The 19,714-nt window shown below is 43.2% G+C and overlaps 1 protein-coding gene and 1 non-coding gene across 3 annotated transcripts in view; both read right to left on the bottom strand.

Annotated features, from left to right (window-relative positions):
- Positions 1-17,462, bottom strand: part of Ep300 (E1A binding protein p300) — a 72,349-nt gene extending 54,887 nt beyond the window's left edge. For both annotated transcript variants that reach the window (XM_028871214.2, XM_037197691.1), the window contains exon 1: positions 16,867-17,462. In XM_028871214.2, the coding sequence (XP_028727047.1) occupies positions 16,867-16,960 (94 nt within the window). In that variant the 5' untranslated portion in view covers positions 16,961-17,462. The remainder of the gene's footprint in view (positions 1-16,866) is intronic.
- Positions 10,922-11,029, bottom strand: LOC114694391. The gene has a single exon (XR_003734689.1). It is a non-coding gene; the product is annotated as a U6 spliceosomal RNA (small nuclear RNA).
- Positions 17,463-19,714: the final 2,252 nt, after the last annotated feature.

Genomic DNA, 19,714 nt, shown 5'->3' with positions numbered 1-19,714 from the left:
TTCCTTGAAGACAGAATTACAAGTGGTTGTGAGCTGCCTAACTTGGCTGCTGGGAACTTAACTCAGTCCTGTGGAAGGGCAGGAAGGAGATGCTCTTAATCACCAAACCTTCTTTCCTGTCCTTATTAAAAAAAAAAAAAAAAAAAAAAAAAAAAAAAAAAAAAAAAAAAAAAAAAAAAAACCTAAAAACTAAAGTGTCATAGGCTCATACCTATAATCCCAGCACATAGGAGGTTGAGGAAGGAAGAACATTGCGAATTCCAGGCTTGCTTGGCTAGTGAATTTCAGGCCTGCCTAAGCTACAGAGTGAAAGCTTGTTTCAAAAACCTAAAATTTTGTAATTAAACTGAGCAATTCCAGTGTTCCTTAGAAGGAAACTAAATACTCCAATACAGGTCTGGGTGCAGTCGAATAGAATCAACTAAGTGTGAGCCACAGTCAACAGGCTATCTACTACTTCTATCACTTCTCATATCACAAGTATATTCTTTGCAAGTGGAGTGATTTTTGGAGTTAATCTGCTCATATATGACTTGTTCCTACACAAAATCTAGCCAGAAGGGGTACAGAACATTGCCTCTGGGTACAAACAGCCAATCTCTAGCTCAGCCAGGAAAGTATATAGTATAGATTCGGGCTCTTCATTATTGGCACTTTAGCATTTTACACCAGCAAATCCCTTCAGGTATGGCAAGAGGAGAATGTCTAAGGTTTTAAAATACCCAGAAGTTACTTCTCTCTGCAACTGATTACAAAACTTCAATCACCAGTTTGAAGTTTGCAAAACTACACACACACACACACACACACACACACACACACACACACACACACACACACCTCCAGTATGATTTTAGCCCAATGTTACAGCACACTCCCATAATTCCAGCACTTGGGAAGTGGAGGCCAGGGAAGTTCAAGTTCATTCTAGACTGTATGAAACATTGTCTCAAAAACAAGTTTCCAGACATCATCAACTGCAACCTGGAAAGGCCAAGTTGTTCCTTATTGACTTGTGAATTGTAATGATCTGCTTAACATTGTTCGTGTGGAAAAAGCACTAATGGAAACTGGGCAGGGTGACACACATTGTAATCTGGTGCACACCAGAACTTGGAAGACGTATAGACAGGAAAATCAGGGGTTCAAGGCCAGTCTGTTCTACTTGAGGTCCTATCTCAAAATAAAACACATTACTGTGGGCTAGAGAGATGATTGAGCAGTTAAAAACCAGAATTCAGATATCAGAACCCACACTTGGGTAGCTCACAAATGGCCTCCTGAGGAGGTATCTACACTCTCAAACACATTCACGAAAACACAAACACATAAAAAAAAAATCTTTTAAAACAAAATACATTAATGGGTATTTAATAATTAAAGATACTTGAACCTACACAATCAAAAATTAGTCCAAGCTAGAAAAATGGCTCCATGGGTATAAATGCTTGCTGTTTAAGCTTAAAGTCTGAAGCTTGGATACCTAGAACCTGTAATCCCAGTGGGAGGGAGGCAGAGTCAGGGAATACCAAGACCAAGTTGCCAAACAGATCAGATCCAGTTTCCAGTCAGATTCAATATAAAAAAGCCGAGTGAGATGAAGACAACTCATATCAACCCCAGACCTCCACTACACACATTTGCATGTATACCCACGTGGATGCTAATGTGCACACCACACACATAAACATATGAAAAAAATTAGTCTGCTTCTGATAGACAATCACTTTAATGACCCACTTGATTCAACCTTATTAAGTATAACTCTTTCTATATGTGGCTTCTCTCTCTGTCTCTCTCTCTCCATGTGCAGCTGCCCTGGCTGTCCTGGAACTCTCTCTAGACCAGGCTGACCTCAAACTCACAGAGATCTGCCTGCCTCTGACTCCAAGCGCTGGGTTTAAAAGTGTGTACTACCTGGCTCATGCCTTTAATCCCAGTACTCGGAAGGCAGAGGCAGGTAGATCTCTGTGAGTTTGAGTCCAGCCTAGTCTACAGAATAAGTTCCAGGACAGCCAAGACTACAGAGAAACCCTGTCTCAAAACAACAACATGCATCACCACTCAGCTTTATGTGGCTTTCTTTCTGGGGTGTGATTTGGTTTGTCTTGTCTCATTTAGGCAGGGTTTCATGTATCCCGGGTTAATCTTGAATTCTCTAATTAGCTGAGGATGATCTTGACCTTCCAATTCTCCTGCCTCCATCTCAAAAGTGTTGGGATTACAGCTGTGTGACATCACACCTGATAGGTGCTAGAGATTGAACTTCATGTGTGCTAGGCAAGCAGACTACTAACAGAGCTACATATTCCTAGCCCTATAGTCTAGGTTTTTGTTTTCTTACTTTCTTCTTTTAAAGAATCTATCAGGCCCTTTCTACCACAACAATGTAATAAATAAACTATGCAGGAGTTGGCAAGACAGCCCAGTGGACAGTGTGTAGTATTGTTGCAGAGGATGCAAGTTTGGTTCCTAACACTCAATTCAGGTGGCTCAGAACCATCTACAACTCCAGCTCTAGGAGACTTAAAATCTTCTGGTCTCCAAGAGTAGTACATTCAAATGCACAAACCCAAACACAGATACACAAATAATTAAAATTTTTTAAAAATTAATTTTAAATGAAATTTATTCATTTTCAATGAAAGTTATCTAAAGCCACCATTCAAAGAATTGCTTAGTATCTTTACTTCCTTGTTGTTTACATTATTGAGTTCTGTTTTGTTTTGTTTCTGAGACAAGGTTTCTCTGGAACTCACTCTGTACACTAGGCTGGCTTCCAATTCAAAGAAATCCTCCTGTCTCTGCCTCCTGAGTACGGGGTGTAAAGGCATGTGACAACACTGCATTAAGATTATTTTAAGGCCGGGCGTTGGTGGCGCACGCCTTTAATCCCAGCACTCGGGAGGCAGAGCCAGGCGGATCTCTGTGAGTTTGAGGCCAGCCTGGGCTACCAAGTGAGCTCCAGGAAAGGCGCAAAGCTACACAGAGAAACCCTGTCTCGAAAAAACAAAAAAAAAAAAAAAATAAAACAAAATAAAAGATTGTTTTAACTACATATATTTTTACTTTCCACTGGAGTATCCAGGGAAAGTCTATTATCAGCACACTGAATATAAAGTGAAGGAACCTTCAACTACTCAGAATTTATACATGTCACAAATTATACAGAAAAATCACAAAATAAACAGTAATACAAATAGCAGGGGTTCTGGGTGGTGGTGGCACACGCCTTTAATCACAGCACTCAGGAGGTAGAGCCAGGTGGATCTATGTGAGTTCAAAACCAGCCTGGTCTACAGAGTGAGCTATAGGACAGGCACCAAAACTACACAGAGAAACCCTGTCTCAGAAAACAACAACAACAACAACAAAAATATAGCAGGGGCTACCTGTGGTGATATTGTGTTCCCCAATATATTGTGTACCCTAATAAACTTATCTGGGGTCAGAGAACAGAACAGCCACTAGATATAGAGGCCAGAAAATGGTGGCACACACACCTTTAATCCTAGCATTCCAAAGGCAGAGATCCATCTGGATCTCTGTGAGTTCAGAGCCACACTGGAAACAGCCAGGCATGGTGACACACAGTTTTAATCCCAGGAGTGATGGCAGGAAGCAGAAAGGTATATAAGGCTTGAGGACCAGAACTAGAGCCTGGTTAAGCTTTTAGGCTTTTAACAGCAGTTCAGCTGAGATTCATTCCGGATGAGGACTCAGAGGCTTCCAGTTTGAGAAAACAGGATCAGCTGAGAAGTTGGCATGGTGAGGTTAGCTATGGCCTGTTCGTCTTCTCTGAACTTTTAGTGTTCACCCCAATACCTGGCTCCTGGTTTGTTTTTATTAATAAGACCTTCTAACAATTTGTGCTACAGCTACCTACCAAGATGGCTCAGCTAGTAAAAGGCTCCTCCTGCCAAGCCTGAAAAATGAGTTTGATTCCCTCATACACACAGTGGAAAGAGACCACACCGGACTCCAAGATGTTCAGTGTCATGGCACATACAAATAAACATGGGGGAGGGAGGGAGAAACATGCTTAAAATAACAACAATAGTAATAATAGGGAACCAGGCCTTTAATCCCAGCACTTGGGAGGCAGGGGCAAGTGGATCTCTCTGAGTTCAAGATCAGCCTGGTCTACAGAGTGAGCTCCAGGACAGCCAGGGCTAAACAAGAAACCCTGTCTCTGGGGTGGGCGGTGAGTGGGGGTGAGGGTGAAGGGGCTGGAAATACAACTTAGTTGGTAGGTTGATGGCTTGTTTAACACACTGGATGCTGTGGGTTTCTTCCCCAACGCCAAACAAAACTGGGCTTGAAGTGGAGTGTTAGAGATGGCTCAGCAGATGACAGCACATACTGCTCAGTTCGGGTCTCCCACTTATGTGTACCTGTTTAGCACATGCCTTTAATCCCAGCACGTGGGAAGCAGAGGCAGCTGTATCTCTGTGAGTTCAAGATCAGCCTGGTCTACATAGTAGCTCTAAGACAACCAGGACAGAGAGACCCTGTCTCAAAAAACAAAACATGAATAAACTTAGGGGGCTGGAGAGATGACTCTGCAGTTAAAAGCAATAGTTTTGTTTTGTTTCAGAAAAACTGATTCAATTTCTAGCACCCACATGGTGGCTCACAATCACCTGTAACTAAAGTTCCAGAGGATCTAACACCATTTTCTGCCATCCACAGGCATTGCACATTCATTGTATAGAGATGTACATGAACGTAAAACACCCATATATACACACACACAAAACAAAAAAAGTGAAACTGGGGGGAAAATGTTTTTTAAAGAAAGTAAGAGCCAAGTGTGGTGGTACATGCCTTTAATCCCAGCACTTGGAAGGCAGAAATAGGACGACTTCAACCAATTTGAGATTAGCCTGGTCTACATAGGGAGTTCGAAACCATCCAGGGCTACATAGTGAAACCTTGCCTCAAATAAACAAACAAACAATGAAAAAATAGCCCAAGAGTTCAGGGGACTGGAGTGACAGCTCAGAAGATAAAAGCACTTGTTGCTCCTTAGACACCCTGAAGACAGAGGTTCAGTTCAAAGAACCCATGTGACAGCTTACCCTCTTCTGGCCTTCCTAAGCACCAGGCACATTAGGTGGTACATACACATACATACAGGCAAATACTCAGACACATGAAAAACAAAATATCAGCTGAATAGGCTAGACCCAGGGCTCAGTGGTTAAAAGTTGTTGCTTTTGCCTTAAGACCTGAGTTCAGTTCCCAGCACTAAAGTTGGCAGTTCACAACTACTTGTAATTCCAGCTCCAGGAGATTTTACACATTCTGCTTGTTATGCACGCACACGTGCACACACCTCACACACACACACACACACACACACACACACCTCACACACACACCACACACCACACACACACACACACACACACACACACACACGAACCCACAGATGCACTCACATACACATAAACAAAAATAGTTTTGTCTTTTAATCAACAACAGTTTTGTTTTTTAATCACCTGAATGGCATATTCACATTAAACCTAAACTGTGTGTTAATTTATCACTGTACACTTCTTGGTTTTCAATAAACTTCAGAATTTGTTCAAAAGGAATATGTACAGGAGTATAGGCAGGTAAAGTGTCATGTTATTTTGAAAATCTCGTAGAGGGGCCAGAAAGATAGATGACTCAGTAGGTAAAGGCACTTGCCCCACAAGCCTGAACTGAATTCAAATCCTAGAACCCATTTAAGGTAAGGGAAACAACTCCACAACGCCAATCTCCTCTAACCCACACACCAAATGCATACTCAATAAAGATAAATAAAATTCTAATTTTTTTAAAGCCTCCAGCCAGGCAATGGTGATACACACCTTTAATCTCAGCACTCAGGAGGCAGAGGCAGAAAGATCTCTGAGTTCTAGGCCAGCCTGGTCTACAGAAGGGTTCCAGGACAGCTGTTTTGCTATCAGGTCTTTCCCTGAAACTGATTCTGTATATACTGTCATCAGAATAGTCTTTCACCAACCTCACTTCTACTCCTATGGTTTTTGCTGTAATAACCAAATAAATGGCAAATTCCTTAGCATATTTGTCTTATCTTCCCAATATCCTAGCCTCTTCCATCTGTTTCCATGAAAACACCCCAAGCACACAAGGTATGTTCCAGCCACATCATTTGTACTTATGTATTTATGTGAAATACCCTTCCTTCCCCATGCCTAAGCAAAGTTAAGTACTTTCTGCCCTAGCAACTTTTGTTCAAATACATATTAAGCTATATGAATTTTTCCAGCAACATCCAAGACCCATGTCTGAAATATTCCTATCAGCTAACCTTTAGGCTTTTTTTTTTTTTTTCCAAGACAGGGTTTCTCTGTGTAGCTTTGCACCTTTCCTGGATATCTCTCTGTAGATCAGGCTGATCTGGAACTCAACAGAGATCCGCCAGCCTCTGCCTACGGAGTGCTGGGATTAAAGGCGTGCGCCACCACCGCCCGGCTCAGCTAACCTTTAGTTATCAGAGCACTGCTTATAAGGAAACAGTTGTGTACATGACCTCACTAGGTCCTACATTCAAAGAGCAAAAAACACCTTGGTTCACCTTTATATCTCAAATGCCTAATCCTTGGTAAATACTCAGCATCTGCTACCTACAAAGGAACAGAAACCAAATGAAATCAGAAGAAACTTTAAAATGTCCAAGTTTTAACTCCCCCAGCATATTCATTCTCTCTCTCTCTCTCTCTCTCTCTCTCTCTCTCTCTCTCTCTCTCTCTCTCACACACACACACACACACACACACACACACACACACACACACACACACTTCTCTTCCTATAATCTCTTAGTAAATTACCTACCCATCTTCCCCAACCTGAAATCTGGGAATGCTCTTAGATTCTCCATCTGGCCACTTATATTGGAAGCAATACCAAGTTATGTCTCAGCCAACTAACTTCTAAACCTTCCCACTTTTTTCCATCTTTTGTGATAAAGACCACCCACCCATACTAGAGCTAGAGTCCTTTAAACATCACTTCATACTGCCTTCTTCTCAAGTCTTCCTTCATTTTAATATCTTGCATCCATTTAAATGGCTAAAATGTAAAATTTAAACTTCTATAAGTATTGTTAGTCCTGAATGATTAACCCCTTGCTCACTTCTCACTTCTACCCCTCCAGTCAGGTTCTCAGAATGATTACACTTTCAAGCCTCATGTACTCCCCCTGTTCTAGCCAAATGACACTCGTATTAGCCATATCTATTATCAGATTCCAAGACAGGACACAAATGCCTCAAAGATATTCACCAATGTCTATAAACTAGGCTAAAGGCTCCATATTCACCCATCTGTCCCTTTATTTCCCAAATAAATTCTGGTCACAACAGACTTGTTGGATATCAATGTCTTCCCCCTGAATCTGTAATTCCAGCAAGGCAAAAAGAAATCATCTCTGTCTGAACTACCAGAGTGGTCCAGAAACCAAGGATCTATGTGCAGCATACAAGCATACAAAAAATATTAGCCCCAAAGACTACTGCCATCTTGTTAACTCTTTAATATTCTTTAAATTGTGATTCACAAGCTTAGTAGTAGGCCATAAAACTAATCAAGAGGCTCTGAAAAAACCCAAACTAAATACCTGGATGTGGTGGCACACTCAAGGAGGCTAAAGCAGAAGGGAGAAAACACCAGAGTCCATCATCAACACGGTGAGGGGACGGCTCAGTTGGTGAAGTGCTGCCACTCAAGCACAAAGACCTGAGTATGGCCCCAGCAGCCATGTAAAAGCCAAGAAGTGACACTGTGATCCCGACCCTGAGGAAGCTCAGAGAGAAGACGCCCTGAGCCTTGCTGCTCAGACTGTCTAGCTTAATCAATGAGCTTCAGATTCAGTGAGACCCAGTCTCAAAAATTAAGGTGGGGAGTGATTACAGAAGACACCCCAAATCAACCACTGGTCCACATACATACAGGAACTTAAAAACACATACACAATAACTTTACACTGTAACCAGGATTTCTGGTTCTACATATAAATGTAGTTTTTAATCCTTAAACTAGGTATTGATGGCTCAGACCTGTGATCACAGTATACAGGAAGCTCTCGTAGGATTGTCTTAAGACTGTCATTCATGCTGGGCGGTGGTGGCGCACACCTTTGATCCCAGCACACGGGAGGCAGAGCCAGGTGGTTCGAGGCCAGCCTGAGCTACAGAATGAGTTCCAAGAAAGGCACAAAGCTACACAGAGAAACCCTGCCTCAAAAACCCAAACAAACAAACAAATGAAAAAAAACTGTCATTCAGTATGTTTGTATTTCTTAGTGTGATTTAAAAAAAAAAAAACACCAAGAAGCATTGCATTTTTCTTCCTCTTTCTTTATTAAAAAAAAAAGTATCTTTTGGCCAGGCATGGTGATTCTACCCTCAGAACACCAGGCAGGTAGGAGCTATCGGAAGAGATCTGAAGGGAACCTGAACTACTGGGCTATCACAGTGAGTTCCAGGCCGCCTTGTAGTACAGACTCTGTCTCAGAACAACAACACAAACAGTCCCTGAAGAGACAGCTCATCAGTAAAGAGCACTGATACTTCAAGGGTTCAATTCCCAGCACCCACATGGTGCCTCACAACTGTCTGTAACTCCAGTTCCAAAGGATACAATGCCCTCTTCTGGCCTCTATGGTACCAGATAAACACACATACATACACATACATGCATACAAAATACTCACACATAAGTAAAATTGGAAAAAAAAAAATCCCATCTAGACAAACAAATGGAAACTGGAAAAAAATTAGTGCTCAATCACACAACTTTTGCAAAAAAATCATCCTTATCTTGAACACTGCCAATAGGAACAATCTGCTTTCCAGTTTCTCACACTTTAAAAAAGATTTATTTATTTATTATGTATATATACAGCATGCATGCCTGCAGGCCAGAAGAGGGCACCAGATCTCTTTATAGATGGTTGTGAGCCACCATGTGGTTGCTGGTAATCGAACTCAGGACTTCTGGAAGAGCAGTGCTCTTAACCTCTGAGCCATACCAACTCATTTTTAATTACTTAGATACAAAACACTGTGTGGCAGCACATACATTATTTTTTGGGTTTGTGTGTGTGTGTGTGTGTGTTTGTTTTGTTTTTACTTCACTTTTATTTTTTCTTAGAACAAGACCTCACTCTAATCCAGGCTGGCCTAAAATTTGCAGTTTCTTGCTTCCAACTGCCAAATGCTAGGATTACATGATTAAGAGTACTTTTATTCTTATTTTTGCCTCTCTGCTCCCATATTCTTTGCTGAAAGATTTAATCTTTCAGATGCACAACTCTGCTACAAAACTTACTTGATCACTATTCCTAAACTCTAAGTCCTTGCCTTTGTCTTTATCCCATTTTATTTATATGACCATTAAAATAAAACCCTACCACTAATTTCCTGTAGTGGAGTTGGCAGCAACTAGTTAACATAATGTACACACATTGTGCAACATCAAGTGCTGTCTTATTTAGTTTTATTTTGTCCCAGGGTCATTTTATGTAGCGTGGATAGCCAGAAACTGTATCACTTTGTAGCCTAGGCTAAACTCTAAGGGGAAATAATAAGTATCATCTTCCTAGAATTCTGGAATTTATGTAAATACTACCACACACAGCTTTCCTAAATCATTTTATAGAGAATTCTCACTTATTCCTCCCCACAACACTACAATAGTGGGTGCTACAGATAAGAAAAATGAGCCATAAGTCATGTTACTGGCCCAAGGTTCAGTTAATAAATATAGGCATGGGATTCTCAATTCTAGAAGTCTGACTCTAGTACCCATTTAACCAACCCCCCTTTTTTCCCTCCAGAGACAGGGTCTCACTATGTAGCTCTGGCTGTGCTGGAACTAGCTCAGTAGACCAAGTTGACCTCAAACTCACGAAGAGCTACCTTTCTCAGCCTCCAGTGCTGGGATTAAAAGCACGTGTCACCACTGTCAGATAGCCACTCATTTTGTTCATTAGGTTGTCTTTTTTTTTTTTGAGACAAGATCTCACTACAAGTAGCCTTGGGTGGCCTAGAACTAGCATGTAAACCATGCCAGCCTCAGAAGTATTTTTCTCTCTCAACAAAATTGCAGACTGCTCTTTGAGGCATTTATTTTAAAAAGAATCTACATCTAAAAACAAATTTTATCTGGAGCTGGAAAATGGCTCAATGGTTAAGAGTACTTACTGCTCTTACAGAAAACCTAGGTTCGGTTCCTAGCACCCTCCTGGCAGCTCCGGTCTCAGGGGATCCACACCTTCTTCTGATCTGAGGGCACCAGACACATACATATATACATACATACACACATACATGCAAGCTAAATATACACACACAAAATAAATATATAACTAAAAGTTAATAAACAATCCAAATTGCTAAGAGGCTTAATTAATCAATCAATATTTACTCTCTTAGCGCGCCATTGTGTATGTTCATGTTCATCACAGCACACATGTGGTGGTCAGAGAACAACTTTGTAGAGCCGGTTCTCCTTTTTATCTGGAACCTTTACATGGGTTCTTCTAATTGAACTAAAGTCTACAATATTGCACAGTTAAGTACTTTTACCCACTCAGCCATCCTGGCAGTCCCATTTTAAACTCTTCAAGAAATGAGCAATAGAAAAATCTGTATCAAAATTTCAGAAGAAACTACTAACCATCATATGAAAACAGTCATTTGCAAAAATCAATATTGTTGTCATTTGCAAAAATCAATATTGTTATTTTGGTTTCTTGGTTTTGTTTCTTTAATTTTGTTTTGAAACAGGGCCTTACTACACCATAGCCAAGCTGGCCTCAAACTCTCAATCCTCCTTGCCATAGCGCTGGAATTATAGGTGCGCACAAATGAACACATCCAACTCAAAATTTATTAATTTTTAAAATATGGAACACTTCACAAATTTTCATGTCATTCTTTGCAGAGGGGCCAATGCTGATCTTTCTGTATTGTTCCAATTTTAGTATATATGCTGCCAAAGCAAGCACAAAATTTAATGCTTTAATTTGTCTTAATCTTTAGCCTAAGTTGTTTCACTTACCCATTAATTTCACTAACATTTCTCACACTCAAAATAACTTCAAGCCAGGTGTAATGAGATGCCTGTAGTCCTAGCTACTAAAGAGGCTCAACTGCAAAGTCAGTTGAACCCTAGAGTTTCCAGACCACCTAGGCGACACAGCAAGACCCCATTGCAAAGGGGAAAAAAAAACTGAAAACCACAAAAAAATTATTTCCTATTTTCCAGTAACTAATTGTTGGGTACTATAAACTGGCAGAATGACTTCTGAATAGTTTCTGTAAATTTACCAGGAAGAATTACTTTATATTCGAACTTGTATCAGGCAATATTCTCCCTACAATTCTTCCCTTTCTTTAACCTTTAAATATGTCTACAAATATCTCTATGCACTGACTTTCAAGTTTCAAATTATTTTCTTCTATGAATAAACTAGACAAGGTAGAAAATAAGATGTCAAAAAGCAAAGGCAGAAATCCTCTTCACCCTCCCTAGCATCAATGGACTGGGCATGCTATGCTAATACAGTCTCTACTTAAGCAATAAAACACAAGCTCTTGCTGAGAATCACCACCTGTATTATAACACACAGGACTTAGAACTTAACAAAATGTCATTTATCTCACTCTCAACCAAACAATCTTAAGGTCCTATCAATAAATTTACAAGGCCTTGAGAAATTTAAGGCACAGGGCAAAGTATTCTGCTCTATTGCACCACAGTCAGCAATACCTCATCTGATCAATACCTATCTGATTCAGAAACAACTCTAATATACATTTTCTAACTTAAAAAAAAAAGCAAAACAAAATTAAAACGTAATGATAAAGTCTGAACTAGGAAAAAAAAATCTACTCCACAGAAGTAGTCTAAGTAGGATAGTAAGTCACTTAAACAATGTTATTCTGAGAAAAATAAAACACATAAAATGTGTGACTTGCCCCTATAATCCCAGCACTAGGGAGACAGAGGCAAAAAAAAAAAAAAAAAAAAAAAAAAAACTGTAGCAAAACAATCATCCTTACCAGTTCTCTAGGGTATACATTAACCTAGTGGTCAAAATTCAAGTATACTTTATATACTATCTCTTAGTGCCTTTGAAATTGGGGGAAAGGGATTTGTTTGGGGCATAAACCCAAGCCAATCCATTTATCCATACAGTAGGGCTACAGGAGGAATCTTTACCCTACTTAATTGTGATCGACCTAAAACTGTCACCCATCTTTACAGAGCAAGTTAAATGCTCCCCTTATCCCCCCACCCAAGACAGGATTTCTCTGTGTAGCCCTGGCTGCCCTGGAACTCACTCTGTACACCAGGCTGGTCTCAGAATTCACAGAGGTCCACCTGTTGAGTGCTGGGATTAAAGGCTTGTGCCACCACCGCCCCCTTAAGTGCTCTTAAGTGATTTCCAAGCAGTGACAAAATGTTCAATGAACAAAGAAGTAAAAGAAGAAAAAAAAAGTCACCCTCCTCAGGTGGATCTCTGAGTTCAGTATGGTCTACAGAGCAAGTTCCAGGACAGCCAGGGCTACACAGAGAAATCTTGTTCTCAAAAACTGGGGGCTGGGAGGATGAGAGGGACACCTTCATCACTGCCATCTCTTAAGATCAGCAAAAATCAGTTCAGTAAGTATTCAAAAACTTATCTACTTATTTCTGTGGCCAATTTTACAAAAAGAAAAAAAAAAGTTTACAAACAGCTTTCATGATCTTTTAGAGGAGAAAGGGCAGAACAAAGTAATGTTTCAAACAGGGTACAAAGAAGCAGAAAAAGATTTCTTTGAAGCCAGTCTGGTCTACATAGGGCTGCCAGAGCTACACACTGAGACCCTATCTCAAAACAAAAATAAAAACACACACTAATTAATTAATTAAAAGTTACATTTCGGCCAGCCAGTGGTGGTGGTGGTGGTGGTGGTGGTGGTGGTGGTGGTGGTGGTGGTGGTGGTGCACACCTTTAATCCCAGCACTCAAGAGGCAATGCCAGGCAGATCTCTGTGAGTTCGAGATTCAGGACAGGCACCAAAACACAGAGAGAAACCCTGTCTCCAAAGGAAGGAAAAAAAAAAAAATCAAATAAATGAATAAATAAAAAGTGTATTTCACAGTTTTGTGCAACCATACCAAACTGAATTTTTTTTTAGGGGTGGGGGGTGTCATGCATCCGAGACAGGGTTTTTCTCTGTTATGTCCCTGGCTGTCTTGGAACTCACTTTGTAGACTACTAGAGTGGCCTCAAATGGAGATCCGACTGCCTCTGCCTCCCAATGCTGGGATTAAAGGCATGTGCCACCTTGACTGGTCTGAATACAATTTTTAATCGATGAAATGCAAATATTGAAATACAAACATAAAAGTACAAAAACAAAAACAAAAAAACAAACAAATAAGTGCTTTTTTTTTCCCCCCATTTTAACACAAAATGTGAACCTCTATCAAGTCATTGGAATCAATCTTGCAATTTCACAATGTACCTAGGGTCCTCTTAATTCTACATTAGTACCTAACCTTAGAAATTCAAGAATCGGGGTGGAGAAGGTAGATCCCACCTTTAGCCCCAGCATGAGGAAGGCAAAGGAAGGGAGATCTTGGTGAGTTTGAGGTCCACCTAGTCTACATAGGGAATTCCAGGACAGCTTAAGCTGTTACACAGAGAAATCCTGTCTTGGAAAAAAAAAAAAAGACAAAATTCAGAAGTTGTGTGTAAATACTTATCTATTTTGTAATACTTCAGTTTACAGCTCACTGGACCTAGTTGCTTTCATACAAAGAAAAGGCAATCAAATACTCTTGATCTTACACTACAATTTTACAAGCCTAATTAACTTGTTTGTTTGTTTGTTTGTCATCTGTGTGTGTCGTGGTCATCTCCCCAACGACACACACACAGGGGTTCCCTGTGTAGCCCTGGCTGTCCTGAAACTTGCTCTGTAGACCAGGCTGGCTAATTTACTGTTTAAAAGTGTGTAGAGTCCAGAATTTTGACCAGCTCTAGGTAAAACAAAAATCAGGCACAATAAACAACTTTCTTTTACATTTATAAAGTGCTGAACTGACATCTTAAAAATCAAAATACAGACACTGAAAGTTTTACCATCACATCTGTTCCTGGATGCAAATAACTATCCAAGTGTAATGGTACCCTTCATGGTAAGTTCAGGAAGGGGCAGCATTTCTCTGTACTCACTCCTCTAGCCCTGCCAGAACAAAATCAGAAACAGAGGCCTATACAGTTTAAATTGTACGTGAACTGGGTTTGGTGACATAGACCTTTAATCCCACCAGTGGGGAGGCAGAGGCAGGCGGATCTCTCTAAACCCCAGGCCAGCTAGTGCTATGCAGTGATACCCTGTGTCCAATTAAAAAAAACAATGGGCTGGAGAGATGGCTCAGTGGTTAAGAGCACTGGCTGCTCCTCCAGAGGACCCAGGTTCAATTCCCAGAATCCACATGGCAGTTCACAACTGTCTGTCACTACAGTTCCAGGGGACCTGACACCCATAGCAAAACACCAAGACATGTAAAACAATTATTTTTTAAAAAATTTAAAAAAAACAAAACAAGCCTGGCATTGTGGCATAGGCCTTTAATCCTAGCACTCAGGAGGCAGAGGCAGAGGCAGGAGGTTCTTTGTGAGTTTGAGGCCAGTCTGGTATACACTGAAAGTTCCAGGACAGTCAGAGACACATAGAAAGACCCTATCTCCAAAAACAAAAACAAAACCAAAAAACTACTGGAAAAATTTCAAGAAGAGCAAAAAATTAACTCTCAATACAACTTTTAGAGAAAAGTTACTATTATTAATATAAATTTTTAGTACCAAGAATAAATCAATTTCAGTGTTGAATTTTTTTTTCATATTTAAAACTCTAGTAATTGGAGCAGGGCAATGGTGGCATAGGCCTTTAATTCCAGCTCTTGGGAGGCAGAGGCAGGTGGATCTCAGTTCCAGGACATCCAGGTCTACACAATGAAAAAAAACAAAAAAGCAAACAAACAAACAAAAAAAGACTCCAGTAATTGTATTCAAAGATATGCAAAGCAAGTTTTGCTTTTAAACCAGGAAAATTAATACAAGTTAGCTAAGTACACAGACCAGACATAGAGAATACAGTAGTCTAACTGAACAGAAATGTTTGAATAGAACTTCAAGACTAATCCCCTTAAACTAGGATTTTTCAAAATAATTCATTTAAAAAGTTTTCCATATGGTATTTCGTGTTACTGGCTAGGTCAAATATGGTACCGAGTGAACTTGTTACAGAACTACATTTATTACATGGGTAGAGGGTGGGTGGGGGTTGGGAAACAAAAATGCATGGAGAATTTCTATAGACATTCTCTATACCTACCAAAGAATGTCTATTCGGATGAATTCTGAAGACATCATTTTTTAAAAAATCCTCTAAGACTACAAAACTTTAGAGCTGAATGTTCATGTGAACTAAAGTTAGAGCCTTTGAGAAAACTGCAAGAATCGTCCTTCCCAATTGTACAGGCTAACAAACTCATGGGTCACATAACACACCTTCTAGAAGCAAAGTAAAGCACTTGCTCTATCTTATTTTCCTGCTTTAATATAAGTCCTACTCAGAAACATGGTCAACAAGTTCTCCACAAACTTACAGGGTACATTTAACTCCATTATGCACTCTCACTGGCAGACGGAGAGATGACGTTGAGCCTGTTCTCTGAGTTAGAGATGGTTGTAGTAAGGGGGAACATCTTGTGGACTGTCAGATGACCAGCCATTATTCTTTTTCATTATCCTGGCCTCTCAAACAACTCAGACAGCAAAAAGGTCGGTGACCATCAGAATAGTAACACCGAATTAACAGTAAGCAGAAAAAAGAGTGGGATGCTGGAAAGTCTCCCTGCATTTCTCCTAACAAAGGGGCAGAGTGAAAAGAATTCCTTGATCTTGTAAACTGAAATAGCAAAAGTCAAAAAAATAAAACATGCACAAAACCTACTACCTATTTTTAAACTTGAACAATCACTTTATGAAGTTCATGACTCGGACTCGAAATTTCAATTTCTAATCTCCATTTCTAAGTACCAAATTCCAGAAAAGCTTTATCTTTCTCTTTCTTCCTAAATAAGAAAGTGACAACCAAGTGTAAAGAAAATGCCTCAGGTCTCCCCACCTGAAGATTGACTTTGAGACATTTTCCGTTTCACAACAAATACATATAAAATGAACTGTGTTCCATACTGATTCTTAAGGCAAAATTGGGGTGAGGAGACCAAAGAACAGTATTGTGTTAAACTTCATGTTACACTTAAAATCCTGGATCACACACACACACCTAAGATTTTTCTTCCACCCCTATTCCTCAACAGAAAGTCTGCTGCACAGAACAAAAAAATTTTAAAGTGGAAAGCAGAGGAGGAGAACAAAGTGCAATAGGGGAGAAAGATTTGAAATCCCTCACTCGCCAGTTGAAAAAAAAAAAAAAAAAACTAGAAGTGCATGAAAGTCCTTACACACAATTGTACCGGCATTCCCCAAATTAAATTGCAAGGGGCCAACAATAAAGGTCCATGCAGCAACCCACTTCCGAGCTCCTAATTCCAGAACACACAACGATGTGACATGACATAGTGTTGCAATGAATGTATCAGAAGGCAAAGAAAATGGTTGGGCCACTGGACGTCTTCAACCAGCCCATTCAAACACCTTTAAAATTAAACCCGGGCCGAGGGAACAGGGAAGAGATATACAGAAATACCAAAAAACAGAGATGCAGCTAGCAGAAAAGACGAGGGGAAAGGTGGAAGGCCGGGAGTCCCGGGACTAACCTGTGCCATCGCTGGCCGACGCCGAGAGGGCCGGAGATGAGAGTTTAGGCCGCTTGGCTGAAGGCGGCCCCGGTTCCACCACATTCTCGGCCATTTTTAATTCTTTCGGAGATACAGCCGAGGAAAAACGAGAATCCTGAGGAAATCTCTTCTTCGGCCCGGGGTCCCCGCCCCGCTCCTAAGGGTGGGCTCGGGAGCTCCGCCGCCACCCAAGGGGGGGGGGGTTGGGGGAAGTTCCTTTTTCTCTTCGCCTGGTTGCGGTGGCCGGAGAGGGATGCGGACTCAACAGAAATGGTAGCGGCAAGTGCGAGGGGCCGGGCCTAAGCCGGGCCCGGAGGAGGAGGGCACAGCAACACTGATCCGACGAGCACGTCCGCTGCGGCGAATTCTCGGGAACTCGCAGCTCTACAAACGCAGTCCCCAGCCCGCCACGGCGGGCCCTGGCCCAGCCGAGGTCTCTCGGAGCTCCGCCGCCGCCGCCGCCATCAGCTTCTTCCTCCTCGGCGATGTCCTCCTCCTTCTCATCGCCACAAGGAGGCGGGGGCGAAAAAGGGGGAGAGGAGGAGGCGACCAGAGACACCTCTTCCCGGTGCCCCCTCCCGGGCCTGCGCCCCCACCCTGCGAGCCTTCCTCCTCCTTCTCCTCCTCCTGCTGCTGCTGCTGCTGCTGCTGCTGCTACCGCCGCCGCGCTCCGCGCCGCCGCCGCTGCCGCCGCACCGGCCCCTAATGGCCGCACTGAGCTCACCCGAGCCGAGAGCCAGACTGGCGCCGCGGCCGCCTCACATCGCGCAGCGGACGGCGGAGGCGCGGCGGCGACGACGCCGAGCGTGGAGCTCGCCGGCCCGGAGGGCCAGGGGGCCGGGCCGAGTAGGGCCGCCCGCCCGCCCGCCGGCCGCAAGCCCGCGCTGACGCCGAGCCCACCGACGCGGCCTCCCGCGCGCCGCGCTCTCCGCCTCCGCCCGCAAGCCCGCGGGAGAGAAATGAAAAGTACGGCCGCTGCTGCTCTCCGGCCCTCACCCCCCCACCCCACCCCCGGCAGCCAGGTGCCGGGAGCTCCCGCCCCCCCCGGGGCTCGGCTCGGGGCCGCCTTGGACGGCGGGCAAAGACGCCGCGGGGCGCGGGGTTATGTAATGGTCTCTCCCACCCCCCCGCCCCTGCCGCCGCCGCCGCCGCTTAGGCGTCGACGCCGGCCCGGGCCGCGGTGGGGGTGTGTGCGGGGCAGGAGGGGGCTGGGGGTCGCCTCAGCCCGTGCGCCCCGGGCCCCCGGCCACTGTCTCGACCGCGGCCGCTGCTCTCCGGGCCCGGTCCCCTCCGCACTCCCTCTCTCCCGCAGTTCGCACTCAGCCGGGCGTCCCGCTTGCCCTACTCTCGCCCGGTCCCTCTCGCTCGCTCTCCTCTCCCTCTCTCTCTCTCTTCCCCCCCAGCCTATCACACAAACAAGATGGCGGCTGTTGTTTCTTGCTTCTGCCGAATCCTCCTTACAGGATAGCGGTAGCGGCGGCGGCCGGAAATGAGCCAAGATGGGGGCGGGGGGGGAGCAAAGAGGGGCGGGGCCGGTCCTCGGGCGGGGCGGGGCGGGGGCGGGGCCTCGCCCTTGCAGCTCACACAATGGGGGAAAAGCCGCGCCGGGGGCGGTGCCAACTCCCATCACGGGATCCGCCCAAGGGCCCAACGCGGTAGGCGCTTCCGCAAACTCCCCCCCGGCGTCACTCGGTGGCTCCCTTTAAAGGGGAGGTTTCGAAGAAGGGGGGTCCAGGGGGGAGACTTAGAACGTATTTTCAGTCGGTGGACATTTACGGGAGAAGGTGCTTGGGCTGGGTCTCTGCGCAGTCGGAGCTCGGGCGCTGCTCCATGAAGGAGCAAAAGACACGGTCGCAGCGCTTGAGTTTTGCCCGCGCAGGTTGATCGTTAGAACCCTATTAAATCCGCCAGGCACCTGCTGTGTTTCGGGGTAGAAACACACTGCATTCCCATCATCGCCTTTTCGAAAGGAGCGATTCATTTCCCAAAGTCACACTACGAGTCTTTTCCATTTTCTCTGAAAGATCTGATTCAAAAGGAAAAATTTGGACTACGAAAATATTGATAATTACAAAAAACGGGGGGGAAACCACAGCTAGTGGAAGGCTATCCAGGACTAGACCCTCATGCATTTTTGCCCTTCACGTGTCTACACATCTTTGCTAGGTACCACTCTCAAAAAAGAAGCCTTGAGAACTATTTTTCTGAATCTGCCTGAAACTTCCAAGATCCTTTGGGGGTATTTCCAACCCTCTCTAACGGATGAGCTTAATAAAAGACCATGTTATGTAGTACCTTAAAAGTAATGTAAATATGGGAGAAGACAAAAATGTTAAGTGCTAAAGATAATGAATGTAACACTAGAAGAAAGTGAGGAAATGGTCTTATGAAGTCCAGTGTGCAAGGCAGCCTAATTTCCCAGCAGAAAGCAGGGATCACGCTTTTAGATTCCTCAGAATAGGATGTCTCTGTTTAGCATCCTGAAAGCAAGGGAACATGGCAAGGTTCTAAGTGACACTAAGGGAAACTTTCAAGCCATTCCCTACTGAGACCTTAAATTCAGTCACCAGCACTGCCAGGAAAATAAATTTTTTTTCTCAGATTTGTTTTTTAAATTACATTTATTTCATGTGTCTCTGTTGGTATGTATAAGCGTGTGAACTTGTATGCCTGTGGCCCAGGTGTGGCAGTCAGAGGACAATCTGGAGAGGTCAGGCTTAGCAGTTTGTTTCTACACCTGCTGAACCATCTCATCAGGCCGTATTTTCTCGTATTTCACATCTTACCCTGTTTTGCCATTCACCTGGACTTCCTCAGTTTTTGTAGA

Source organism: Peromyscus leucopus, chromosome 20 (genome assembly GCF_004664715.2).
Source record: "Peromyscus leucopus breed LL Stock chromosome 20, UCI_PerLeu_2.1, whole genome shotgun sequence".
Classification (NCBI taxonomy): Eukaryota; Metazoa; Chordata; class Mammalia; order Rodentia; family Cricetidae; genus Peromyscus; species Peromyscus leucopus.
The sequence above is the reverse complement of the archived record's forward strand: the minus strand, read 5'-3'. Positions and strand labels throughout refer to the sequence as shown.